At 45.9% G+C, this 12,901-nt stretch overlaps 1 protein-coding gene across 1 annotated transcript in view; it reads left to right on the top strand.

Moving 5' to 3' along the window:
- Positions 1-12,901, top strand: part of LOC131478773 (lysine-specific demethylase 6A-like) — a 94,210-nt gene that overhangs the window by 30,985 nt on the left and 50,324 nt on the right. Inside the window, 1 exon segment of the mRNA XM_058659345.1 lies at positions 6,864-6,913. Within this exon segment, the coding sequence (XP_058515328.1) occupies positions 6,864-6,913 (50 nt within the window).

Below are 12,901 nucleotides of genomic sequence, written 5' to 3'. Positions count from 1 at the left end.
CATTCCAAGCACAATGAAATGTCTTCAGAATCCATTGGCTGACATAGTCCACCTTAGAGTCACAGTTTGCTCAAAATTTCACTGGCAACACATGGTTAGTTGTTTCATTTGCTCGGTTCACCCTACTCTGTTGTGGTACCAGGTGTTCTCTGCAGGTTTGGATGGACTGTCCTATATTCCATGTGCAGCTGAATATGCTGTACATTGCTGCATCTTTTTTCTTATTAATTATTTTGCATTATGTGACAGTTTCATAGCCTCTGGGAATCCCCCCACCCCACCCCCTCCCCTCCCCCCTGGTGGATTCCTCCACCTTGATGCAGTATTACAGTTCAAATTCAATCAAGATTCTTTCCTTGCAAACATATACCAAGCATAGAGTCCAGCTACTTATTGTCCAGATGGGTTGAACAGTTTCTTGGGGAGACCATTTCTGGTCCGAAGTTAGAGCTGGTATAATATCATCCCAGTCAATTAAGAGTCCCAATATAACATCAACAGCAATTTGCAACATTATGGAATTGACATGGTTGTGAGTAACCAGTATGTTAAAAAAAAAAAAAAAAAAAGCAAGTCCTAATCACAACCTCTGATTAGCTCATTGACATTTCAATTTTAGTTTATATACAGGACCGGACCGGCTGCTATATACCTTAAAATGGCTATAAGGTACCATTCAGCTTTCTCGTGTCTATTTCATTTTAGTATTTAGCCATTTGTTGTGTTGAAGTATAATTTTGCTGATCTTGGCAGATTTTAGGATAATCTAGACTGGCTTGTAACTCTAACAAGACATTTGTCAACAGTTAAGGTGCAGAACATTTTTTTGGGGGGGGGTGTGCAGGAAAATCCTCAACACCATGGTGAGGAGTGACTAATCTTTGTGTCCCACCCAGCGAAGCATGAGCCAATCCACGCCAGCTCTTTCCTGTCAGATTTCAAGCTCTACTTTCTGTTGTTTGTCTATTTATTTTAGGTTTTTTTAGTTTGTATGATTGCTTGTTTGCTGTGAGGGGTTTTCGAAGCGATCCTGATGGTCACTGCCAGGGAGGGCGGGGGTCCAGAGGTGGAGCCAGGCTCGGACCAGAGAAAGCTCTCCTCCCTGGTCCCGAAGGACATTTATTGTTCTTCTGTTTCTGCGGACCGCTCAGGGCTTCTGGTTGTCTTTCCGATGAAGTTGGTTTCTGCGCGGTAGTGTTTGAACTTCTTCCATCCCCTGCGGAAGCTCCGGTTGGGGTTGGGTGACCTCAGAGTACTCAGCCTCCGAGGGCATCCAATTCCCTGTGGCCTCCTTGGCAGTTGGGGTATAGTCCTTGTTGCTTGTATTAATAGTTTGTGGTGAAGGTCTGGGAGCATTGCTGCATCTTAGCCTCTGGGGAGGCTCAGCTCTGACACTTGCACAACATGATCAGACCATGGAACCTGTACTTCTCTTCATGGTTGCGATTCTGAGATCAGCAGTTCAGTTGGAAGGATCCCCAAAGAAACTTCATCTGAGGTGATCCCAGACCTGATTCTTATGTGTGCTTGCCAGTACAAGATCCTGCACAGTCCGTCGCCCCAATCAACTTATGCATATGCTGGTTGGTTGCAATTGCTGTGTCAGTTCTGTTTCCAGCCCTGTTTTCTATGTGAAACTATGGGTATGTGATCCAGCCCAACCATAACCATCACACACTCAGCCCTCAACACAAACCTGTGGTAGCTTCAACCTAGTCGGAGCAACCTGCAATAACCCCCACCAGGCCTGCTTCCTACCCTGGTTCCTGTGCTTGCCACTATGTACTTCAGACTGACCTGTGCCGCATCCCATTCAGCTATCATACGTGTCAACAAGCATTGAAGCCTAGTTCAACCTAACCAGCACCACTGTCCAGCCCACACACATACTGGTGGGTGACTTTCTGTCAAACCACCACTTCTCCAGTCCTGGTGTTCATGCTCTCCAGTGAGAATGGTAGCCCAAGAGGGAGGTGCCCACTATTTCCCTACTAGGCAACTCCCAGTTGTGGATTATGCACTGTCCAGGTGGTTCTGCAGTTTAACTTGACAGAATTAGCCCTCAGTTCCAGCATCTGCCAGCTGATGCTACCTCAAAGCCCAGCCATCCCTCACCCACTTTGGATTATGCTTGCACCAGTAGGAACAGTCAGCACAGTCTGGCTTCTCCCTGATCTAACTCAAATGGGGTCCACAGATGTAGCTCTGCCCAGTCTGGTTTACCCCCTTCCAAACTCACACACACTCTCCAGTGGGAGTGGTGATCCAGCAGGGGAACCCTAACATTCCTCTTACCTGCTTTCCCCCCTCTCTCCCTGGTTCTCATATGTGCTGCTTGGGTTCTGCAGCTCAGTCTGGCATGGCCACTCTGCCTTGGCATTTGCAGTGCATGCTGTAGCCTGGTCAGCCACAACCCATTCCCAATTCCTGCTTCCACAGGTGAGGGTTACAGTCTATCCCAGCCCAGCAGGCACCCAGTCCAAGCCATAATGTGTGCTGTTTTGTGTTACGACTAAACATGGCTCCACCCACATTCAGTTTTGGTGCTTGGATTTGCATAGTGGGTGATGTGAATTGGGTCAGCCTGGTCTGCCCCTGACCTATGCTAAATGTGTACTTCTGGCCTGTTCTCTCCTTGGCCTGGTCTGGGCTGCTCGCTATTGTGGTTCTTGTGCTCGCCTGCAGGGACTGTGTCCCAGTAGAGGAGTTTCCATAGCTCCTCCATCAGAACCATTCCCTGTGCCAGATCTTGCTCATACCAGTGGGTCCATGGGCCAGCCTTACTCAGTGCATCTCCTGCCCTGCAGGAATAGTGGCCTTCCCTGACTGGCCTTCAACCCATTCTGGTTCTTACTGTTGGATGTTTCAGCCCAACCAAGGCTTGTGTATAACCAGACACAGCTCACACATGGCTCAGTATGGTCAGAGACCTAGTACAGTCCATCATATTTCTACCCTTGTCCTCCAGAGCACCAGATGCTGGAGTCTAGCCCAGCTTGGTGCACCCAGTCACAGTTGACACTTGTACCAATGCAGACTCAGCCATATCCAGACCAGAACACAGTCCCCACTCTGGCCCCCACACTGAAACCTACTGGTTTACAGTGTGTACAGCAGACTTGTTCCCTGGGTTGGGATCCCCAACCCGGCAAGGGTGTCCTCTTAGCTCCTCAGTCCGGCCTGTTCCCAGCCATAGACTGCTTGTGCCAGTAGTTGCTATGACCCTGCATGTCATGGCCCCTCATTGACCATTGCCTCAGATGCTGTGGCCTAGCATCCCTGGCTTATGCTGACCAGCTGGTGCAAGAGCCTAGCTTGGCATGACCTGTGCTCTAGCCTGATTTCTGTTCTTGCTGGTGACTAAGGTTTGCTCAGTCCTGCCCAGTCCACCCTGTTCCATTACTGACCCCACATTAGCCAGCCATTGGAGCTCATTAGAACTCTTCCCAGCTTGTCCAACTACCAGGCCTAGACCATGTGTTTACCAGTGCGAGCTGTGACCTATTAGGGGAGTTTCCCAGGTTCTCCCACTTGACCCACTCCCAGACCCAGTTCTCATACATTCCAGTGGATGTTTGGCCATTGCCTAGCATAGTCTTGGCCTTGTATGAGCTGGTGAATGTTGCAGTCCAGCCCACCCCACCCTGCTTTAGGATGCACATTCAGGTGGTGCTGCCTTGACCTGCCAGAACTGTTGTCAGTTCCTTTACCCACGAGTGATAGCAGGGTCCATGAATCATCACCCCAACTCCCAAGCTAACCAGAGGGACCTTATTTCCACATTGTTGAGCCCATTGATCCACCCTGCCCCCCGAGAATCTACCCTCAAACCTGGTTCTCAAGCATGCTGGTTGGTGTCATACCATTCTTAATGTGAGACCTGTCCTCTGTTCTGATAATGTCAGGTCCTGAGATCTAGCCCTGCGAGAGATGCCCACAGCAATAGCTTTTGTGTGGGTTGGCATGTGCCAGTCAACATTGTTCAGTGGCAACAAGTCCTACCCAGGATTAATATGTAAGCTGGTATGTCTGACCCATACAGATCATATGGACTCTCCCCTCCAGACCACCAGGTCTCAGTTTCCATGCTTGCGAGCAAGTTCAGTGACCTCTTCGCTGGGAGTCACACAGGATTCATCCCTCACTTGGCAGCAATTACATACTCCAAACCCTAGATTTTCTGCCAAGCACCCATCAGGTGGAGCCTGGCACCACTTAGCATGCTGGCCTCCCAAAGCCCAGGATTCATTCACTGTGTGTTGATGATGTCTTTGGCCAGAGTCCCATGCATTGGATTTTTTTTTTTTTTTAGATTTATTTTTATTTTTATTACAAAGTCAGATATACTGAGAGGAGGAGAGACAGAGAGGAAGTGGAGCTGCCAGGATTCGAACCAGCGGCCCTATGGGATCAAGGCGAGGACCTTCGCCACTAGGCCACGCTGCCGAGCCCCCATGCATTGGATTTTACCTAGCCCAGGTTCCCTCTGCAACCACTACACTCTTGAAGGCTCTTTCACTGGGGCCCCACTGTCAAACACCAACTTTTTTATTTTGAAAGGGTTATATATATGTGGCCATTGTCAGCAACTTAATCTGGGTCTACCAATGGGAGGGCAGGAAGCTGTATTTGAAGTGGAGTAATCATGGGGCTCATACATGCTGCTAGTGTCCTAGGTAGTGATTTAACTTGCTATACCACATCCTGGCTCCCTTAAGTGAGCCTTTATTCTCATATGAGGGATCCTGGTTTATGCCAGACAGGGCTTTGTTTCTTTCTTCTTCTTTTTTTTAATCCTATTCATTTATTTGAAAATGGAAAGAGTTTTTAGCTTAATTCCACACTTGGATCGCCATTATCTATTTTGGCCACAACTCTTACACTGTGTCTCTTCAGGTTGAATCAGGTTTCTTTTCTTTCTTTTTTTTTTTTTTTTTATTATATTTTTGACAATCTTTACTACATAGTAAATTAGGGTAAAAAGGGTCAAGGGCGATAGGAAAGTGGGTAAGACTATTATATTATTTCCATATTGTTTCCTTCATGTTTAAAGGGGGATATTGAGGGAGAAAGCCCGCCCAGTTTCCCACCCACCCCAGGTCCCGGATGTGGGGCATGCTCTGAGATACTTGCTCAAGTTGTTTTGATAGTTCACCAGTTATGAATCGCTGCCGATCACTCCAAGCACAATGTGGTCTTTGAAGAATCCACTGATTGACATAGTCCATCATAGAGCCTCCATTTGCCCCATATTTCGCTGCCAACATATAGCTGAGGTGGTTGATTGACTTGTTCTGTCTTATGTCTTTTCTTGGTTAGGGTTCTGAGTCCAACAGTTCTATTGGGGAGATCTCCAAAGAAACTTTGAGGTATTCCTAGACCAGATTCTTGTATGTTCTAGCAAGCACAGGGCCCAGCACAGTCCATCCCCCAATCAGCTGGTGGTGGCAATTGCTGGGTTGGTTCTGTTTTCAGCCCCGACTTCCACTGGAACCAATGGGTGTTGCAGTCCAGCCTGGTTCTGCCCAGCACACACTCGGCCCTCACATAAACCAGTGGGAGCCGCAGCCTAGTTGGAGAGACCCACAATAACCCCCACCAGGCCCGCCCCCTACCCTGGTTTGCCAGTCTGTGTAGCAGTAGACCAGTCTGTCCCACATCCCATTTGACTCCTGTACATGTCAATGGGTATTAAAACCTTGTTCCATCTAACCAGCTCAACCATCCAGCCCTCACGGGTGTTGTTGAGTGCCTCTCTGTCTAGCCACCCCAGCCCCTGTCCTAGTTTTTGTGCCCTCTGTGGGAGTGGTAACCCAAGAGGGAGGAACCCACTGTTTCCCTCCCAGGCCTCTCCCACTCCTGGATTATGCACTCTCCAGGTGGTTCTGTGGTTTGATTTGACAGAATTAGCTCCCAGGGCCAGCTTCTGCCAGTTGATGCTGTGGATAAGCCCAAACATCCCTCACCCACTCTAATTTTTGTTTGCACCAGTAGGAACAATCAGCCCAGCCTGGCTTTTCCCTGATCTAGTCCACATGCAGCGCATAGGTGTTGTAGCCCTGCCTGGTCTGTTCTGCCCCCATCCCAGCTCATACTCTCCAGTGGGAGTAGCTGAGACAGGGTTTTCTTCTTTTAAATATTTATTTATCTTAGTTGGAAAGTCTGATTTAGAAAGAGGAAAGGCAGAGAGTGAAGCATTTTCCGTCTGCTGGTTCACCCCCACTAGATGGCTGCAGTAGCTGGTGCTGAGCTCATCTGAAGCCAGGAAATTCTTCCAGATCTCCTATTCAGGCATGTACATGGTATCTAGGCCATCCTCTATTGTTTTCTCAGTCCAAAAGGAGAAAGCTGGATGGGAAGTGTGTGTGCAACTGGTATTTGAAGCAACAGCATTTGCGATGTTGGATTTACAAGCCCACTGTCCACAGTAGCTCAACTTCTAACAGCTAGTAATGAGTCAACAATTTGAACTATTGCACCTGCCTTCCCAAGCCCCACCCCCTTTTTTTTTTTTAAATTCTGAAAGAAACTATGTGGTTTGAAACTGTTTTTTATATGGGTTATTGACTAAAGAAGTACTTTGGAATTAAATTGACAATGTGTATGATGTGAAAGGAAGCATTACAGAAAAGAGTTAACTCTTTTATTTGGCTTAGTTTTCATGTTTCAGTAAAGGGAATTTCATATTTAGCATAACTTATTTAGTAGTGAGAAGATGTATTGAGTTGATTCAAGTATTGGAATTTTTAAATCCCTTTGGCATTGCTGACAGATGTACAATATTGATTAATTATATTGAAATATTTAATATTTTTGTCTATTTTAAGTGGAATATAATGTATTTATATGTTTTCCTTTTCCAGCATTATCTGCATATCAGAAATATTACAATTTACAAAAGGACTATTGGAAGGTTAGTATGAATTTGGATGCAATTTTGTTTCATTTTATAATCTGATTTTATAAATAATAAGCTACTATAAAAAATTATAAGAAATTATAAGAACGAGATATGGAAAAGGTAATTTATGCTCGAGTATTTTGTTTCCAATGTCTTATCTTTTTAAGTGATTCATTTTATTTGTTTGAAACAGAGGTAAAAATAGAAATTTTTTTTTAAAGATTTATTTATTTTTATTGGACAGGCGGGATACGCAGAGAGGAGAGTCAGAGAGGAAGATCTCCCATCTGATGATTCACTCCCCAAGCAGCTGCAGTGGCTGGAGCTGAGCCAATCCGAAGCCAGGAACCAGGAGCCTCTTCTGGGTCTCCCACACGGGTGCAGGGTCCCAAAGCTTTGGGCCGTCCTCGACTGCTTTCCCAGGCCACAGGCAGGGAGCTGGATGGGAAGTGGAGCTGCCGGGCTTAGAACCGGCGCCCATATGGGATCCCGGGGCGTGCAAGGCAAGGACTTAGGCACTACACTATTGTGCCAGGCCCTAAAAATGGAAATTTTTTTTGCTGTTTACTCATTGCTAGCTGTTTGAAGTTGAGCTACTGTGGACTATGGGTATACTTATTTTCTACCCTGGTGGAAAGGGATCACTTCTCTTTTAATGAACTTAATGAACTGGTGGATGGTTCTCAATCACATATGCACTTAGGATAGGGTGTTAGCTTTCATCCAGGTGAAACAATTACATCCTGAGAAGATGTTCATATGAAACAAAGATAGATGTTAACTTTACAGGGTCAATAATTCCACTTCTTAGTACCATTCTGACTACCTACTCAAGCACACATCTGTGTTATTTTTAATAACTAGAATTATTGTATTATTGGAATTGAGAATCTAATATTTCATATGCGGACAAAATTACAGTTGCAATACACAACAACAAAATAAAGGCTCATTCATATTTCATTTCATAAAAATTTGTAGTGAGGGGCCTGGCACGATGGCGTAGTGGTTAGTCTTCGCCTTGCATGTGCCAGATCCCATATGGGCGCCGGTTCTAATCCTGGCAGCTCCACTTCCCATCCAGCTCCCTGCTTGTGGCCTGGGAAAGCAGTCGAGGACGGCCCAAAGCCTTGGGACCCTGCACCCGCGTGGGAGACCTGGAAGAGGTTCCTGGCTTCGGATTGGCTCAGCTCCTGCTGTTGCGGCCGCCTGGGGAGTGAATGATTGGATGAAAAATCTTCCTCCTTGTGTCTCCTCCTCTTTGTATATCTGCCTTTCCAATAAAAATAAATAAATCTTAAAAAAATTGTAGTGAGGTAAAATGAAAAATAATGTGGTAACCATGAGGATGAGAAGTCGAAGGCAGATGAATTCTTGTTGTAATTCTTTCATGATCAGATTCAAATGCTCCTGCACTCATATCGGGTCTAAGAAGACCCTGACTCCCAGATTTGGACAAGCTTATCTCTAGCTGATACAGAATTTTGTGTGCTATTAGTTTTTAATGATGGTGAATCATCATTTTGGGAGGTTGTGTGCCTGTTATTACTGAAACCATTATTTTATTAAGGAAACAGATTTTTTTAGATCAATTTAAGCTACAGAGAGTCATTGAGAGATCATTATCTACAGGTTCAGTTTCCTGATACTCAGTGTAGTGTCAGAGGCTATGACAAAGCTTGCAATCAGTACTTCACCCACTCTTCCTTGTGGATTGCAGGGATCGGCATACTTGAGTAACAATTTCCTGTTTCATCAGTAATCATTGGCCTGGCATTATCCACAAGCTAGTATAGCAAGCATTAATTAAATTAATTAATTAATTAACTCCATTATTTAGGGAAATGGTATGATCAGAGAGTTGGATTTTTTGGATTTATTTTCCACATATTTACATATTGATAACATGTAATAAGATTATGTAAAATAAATGGGGGTATTTTTTGTTTTTAATTATTATTATGTGTAACAACAGGCTTTTATACATAAACTTTATCTTATATGTTGATCTGTGATAAGTCAGGGTCAGATTTAGTTTGTCACCTTCCAGCTAGTACAATACTACATTCTGGTGGATACAGCTGCCTGAAGAGATCTACTCCCAGTCTTTTCTCTCATGTGAATCAACAGATGCTGCATCCTAGTGCAGCCCAGTGTGCCAGAGGCCTGATTCTTATGCATACCAATAGGTGTCAAGGCCTAGCTGGAACAACCATTAGTAACCCCCACCTGCCCTGGTATCTGTACGTGCTGACATATGCTAAATACAGACAGGCATGGCTCGCATTCCTTCTGGCTTTTATGCACACCAACAGGTGCTAGAGCTTTGCTCAGCATGACCATCCCCCAGTTCTGGCCAACATATATGCCTACAGGTGCCGTCACCTTGTCCAGCTTGGTCCACCCCCTGTCCTGTCTCCTGTGCTCACTAGTGGGAGCTTCAGCCTAGCAGGTGAGTTCCCACAATTGCCCTGTAAGGCCTGATCCCAGCTCTGGATTCTGTGTTTGCAGTGGGTACAGAAGACCAGTCATGGCATTTGCCTTTAGGTGCTACAGGTTAACCCTACTTGCCTGTGCTGATTCTGGCTCTCATTTACAACAGATGTGACAGCTTAGCAGCCTGGCTTGCTATCAGACTAAGTCCACATGCTGGGCAACAAGTGATACAGTTCCTTGGGCTACCCTTCCACCAGTCCCAGCTCTCACATTCACCAGTGGAAAGGGAGTCTTTGAATTTTGCCTACGAAACCTGTTCCCAGCTCTGAGTCTTGCATGTGCCAGGAGGTGTTGTAGCCCAGTGTGATGTTGGTTCCCCCTACTAGTCTAAGCATTTGCTGGGAGATATTTCAATTTGCCACAGCCTGGCCAGCCTCCCTGTCCCGGATCTTGCTGGTATGTACAGCAATCTAGCCTAACACAGCCCACCCCCTGACCTGGCTCTTTCATGAACCAGCAGGTGTTATGGCCTGTCCCAGCCAGTCCTATACCCACCACCAGTGAGTACGAGTGCCTAACCCAATCTGACTTGCTCCAGACTCAGATCATATGCATGTTGGTGGGTGCTATAGGCTTGCTCATGCCAGTCCCAGCTCTCAAGCTTATCATGGAAGCATTAGCTCTGCAACGGAGTCCCTTAAGTTGCCTACCAAAGCTTCCTCCCATCCCTGGATCTTGTATGTGTTGGTGGGTGCCTCCATGCATTCTGGCATGGCTAAATTCCATTCTCAGCTCTTGTTTCCTGTTGTAGCCTGGTGCAACCCAACATTCCATCATGTCTCTCACATGTCAGTGAGTGATACAGCCTGACCCAGACTTCCCCGACCCTAGATCCAGTTCCAAAAGGAGTCCAGTGCCTGGATCAGCCCATCAGCACTCTTAGCTCTCCCCACAAGCCATCAGATCCTGCAGTCCAACAGAGGGGAGCCCAAAAATTTCCTGCATTATCTGCCTTAAAACCCTGATTTCTGCCATTGTGGTGGGTGCTCTGGCCTAGCCTGATGTGGCTCCACTCCCTGCTCCAGTACTAGCAGGGATACTGCAGTCTAGCCTAGCCAGACATGCTCCCAGCCACATCTTCTGTGTGTGTGAGTGGGCAGTGGGTGATGCGTTAGGCCAGGCCAGGTCTCCCATGTAGAGGGTTCCCTAGTCTGACCCAGAATTGCCCTCTGATTTCCTCCTTCTAAACCATTTTCTCTCTGCTCCCTTGCCTACTTGAGAGTGCAGTGGCCCAGTCCATGGAAGCCCCCAGTAATCAGTTCTTACCTGTTAAACCTGCCCTCAGCAGCCACTATTCCAACAAGCCTTCAGGAGTCGTTCTCTGAGCATGAGCTTGTCTGGGGTCCTACGTGATATGTGCTGGCCTGGTGTTCCCTACTCTCCTCTTGCAGTAATTCTCAAAAGAGAGTGAGAGACAGAGAGAGAACCGAAACAGGCAGCTGTGCTGGCACACTGCTAATCACATATTTGGCATTAACAGGCCTAGAATGTCCACCAGTTATTGGCTACTTCAAGCAGGTAAAGCTTGCTTAGATCCAAGGTAACCTAGGCAGTGGCCTTAAGCTGGGGACTTTGTTACTTTGCTGGTCAAAAATCCTCACAAACAGTGATGACGTGTTTTCTAGCATTGATACCTGCTATTCCTTCACTAGTAATGTTTTTGGTTACAACTTCTGTTACAATAGAAATATTAAGTGCAAGCATCCTTCTATTTTTTTATTTAAGGGGAAAATATTAAGTTATGGGATTTTCGTATGCAGGGACCAATAAGCAGAACTCAATGGGCAGAGATAAGGTACTGTGGTTACCTTGTATGGGCCTGATGATTTTAAAATTAGTTTTTAACAGTTTGAAAAAGAACTCTTTATGTGACTTCTGTATTTTGGGAGGAACATATTTATTGATGTATAATTTCACATAACATAAAATTCAGTGAGTGTTCCAGTAAGTCTGTGTCAGTTTTATAAATTGATACTGAGTTTACCAAGTTGTATAAAAGTAGCTTCTTTTTTTTTTTTATAATCCCATAAAGGAGTAAAAGGTCTTAATTTTTTAAATCTTTTAAATTTTCTTTTAAATATTGTTTACATGACTGAGAAGGATGCACACCCATGTTGGCCTCCAGTTGGGTTGGGGAGGGTCAGGTATGAAGGAAGATGAGCGGGGCACATATTAGTCTTTTTTTTTCCTTTCCTTTCCTCCTGTGTCTCTAGGGAAGAAGGGAGAGGTGTGGTTTGCTGTCAGCATCAGACCTGGGGATGTGCATTAATTTTTGGTTGTTGCCTTAGCAACCCCAATGTAGGGAAGTGTTCCTGAAGGCGTTACTTTTGTGATTTTTATACTCCTGAGATTTTGTCAGCTTTGTTACTTCAGGGTTATCAAAAACGTTTGCAAGGTCTACTGGCTGACCACATCCACCTTAGTTCATTTACATACCCAGAAACATGCTGCAAAGCTTACGCAGAATTGTCCAATACTTCTGCTTTCTGTCCTCTGACAAGGCATTTATATCCTATGCTGGCCTAGATGAACTGTTTGTCATGTCCCCCATGTACAACTGGGCATGAGGTTCACTGCATAGACATCAGCAACTGAGAAGCCCAATGCTGATACTTAGAACTCACATATCCTGTGAATTTCCCTAGGACCAGGGTCTGATTGCAGGCCAGTCAAGAAGTCCCCTAAGAAACCTTATCTAGATAACTTCAGATTGACCCTTGTGTTTGCCAGTCAGTGCAGCTCATTTTGTCACCTGTACAAGCCAGTGGATGCAGCTGCCTGGTAGATACTCTTGCCTCAGCTCTATACAACTGACAGGTGTATAGTCTAATAAGATAGTTCCCTAAGTTCCCTTTCCAAGCTCACTCCCACAACTGGTTCACATGCTCACCAGTGGGAGCTGTGCCTAATAGGGTGGCTCTTTGAGTTCCCCAGCTAGGCCTGTTCTCATTCCCAGATCCTTACTGTGTTCACTGGATGCTACTATCATGACATGGCCATCCCACAGTACTGGCGCTTACCATAGAGAGGTTATTTTACTGTGGCATAGAGAGGTTATTTTACAGTCATTTTGGTTCTCACCAGTGAGTGCTACAGGCTAGCTCAGCTTTGTGCACTTCTAGACCCAGCTTTTATATGACCTGGTGGGTGCTATGCGGTAACCTGGCCTATTGCAACCATTCTGGCTCTTGTGATCACCAGTGGTGCTAGAGCCCATCCTAGTCTGTGTTGTGCCCAGACAACATCCTTAAAGGTGCTGCTGCCTAACATGGCCTGGTGTGCCCACAGCCCGAGCCATTGCATTCACCAATCGGACATGCAGTCCAAAGGGGAGTCTGCAAGTCTCCCTTAACAGGCCTGTTCCCTGCCCAGGTCTTCTGCCTGCTGGCAGGTGGTCTGTGGTATCATGGACCTTCTGAATTCTCACCTCTTGCTGAGTTCAGCTTGCTTAGCCAGGTTGGGTGTGGACCACATCTTGTCCTGGTTTCTTGTGTGAGCTTGCAG

The sequence above is a fragment of the Ochotona princeps genome, chromosome Y (genome assembly GCF_030435755.1).
Source record: "Ochotona princeps isolate mOchPri1 chromosome Y, mOchPri1.hap1, whole genome shotgun sequence".
NCBI lineage: Eukaryota > Metazoa > Chordata > Mammalia > Lagomorpha > Ochotonidae > Ochotona > Ochotona princeps.
The sequence above is the reverse complement of the archived record's forward strand: the minus strand, read 5'-3'. Positions and strand labels throughout refer to the sequence as shown.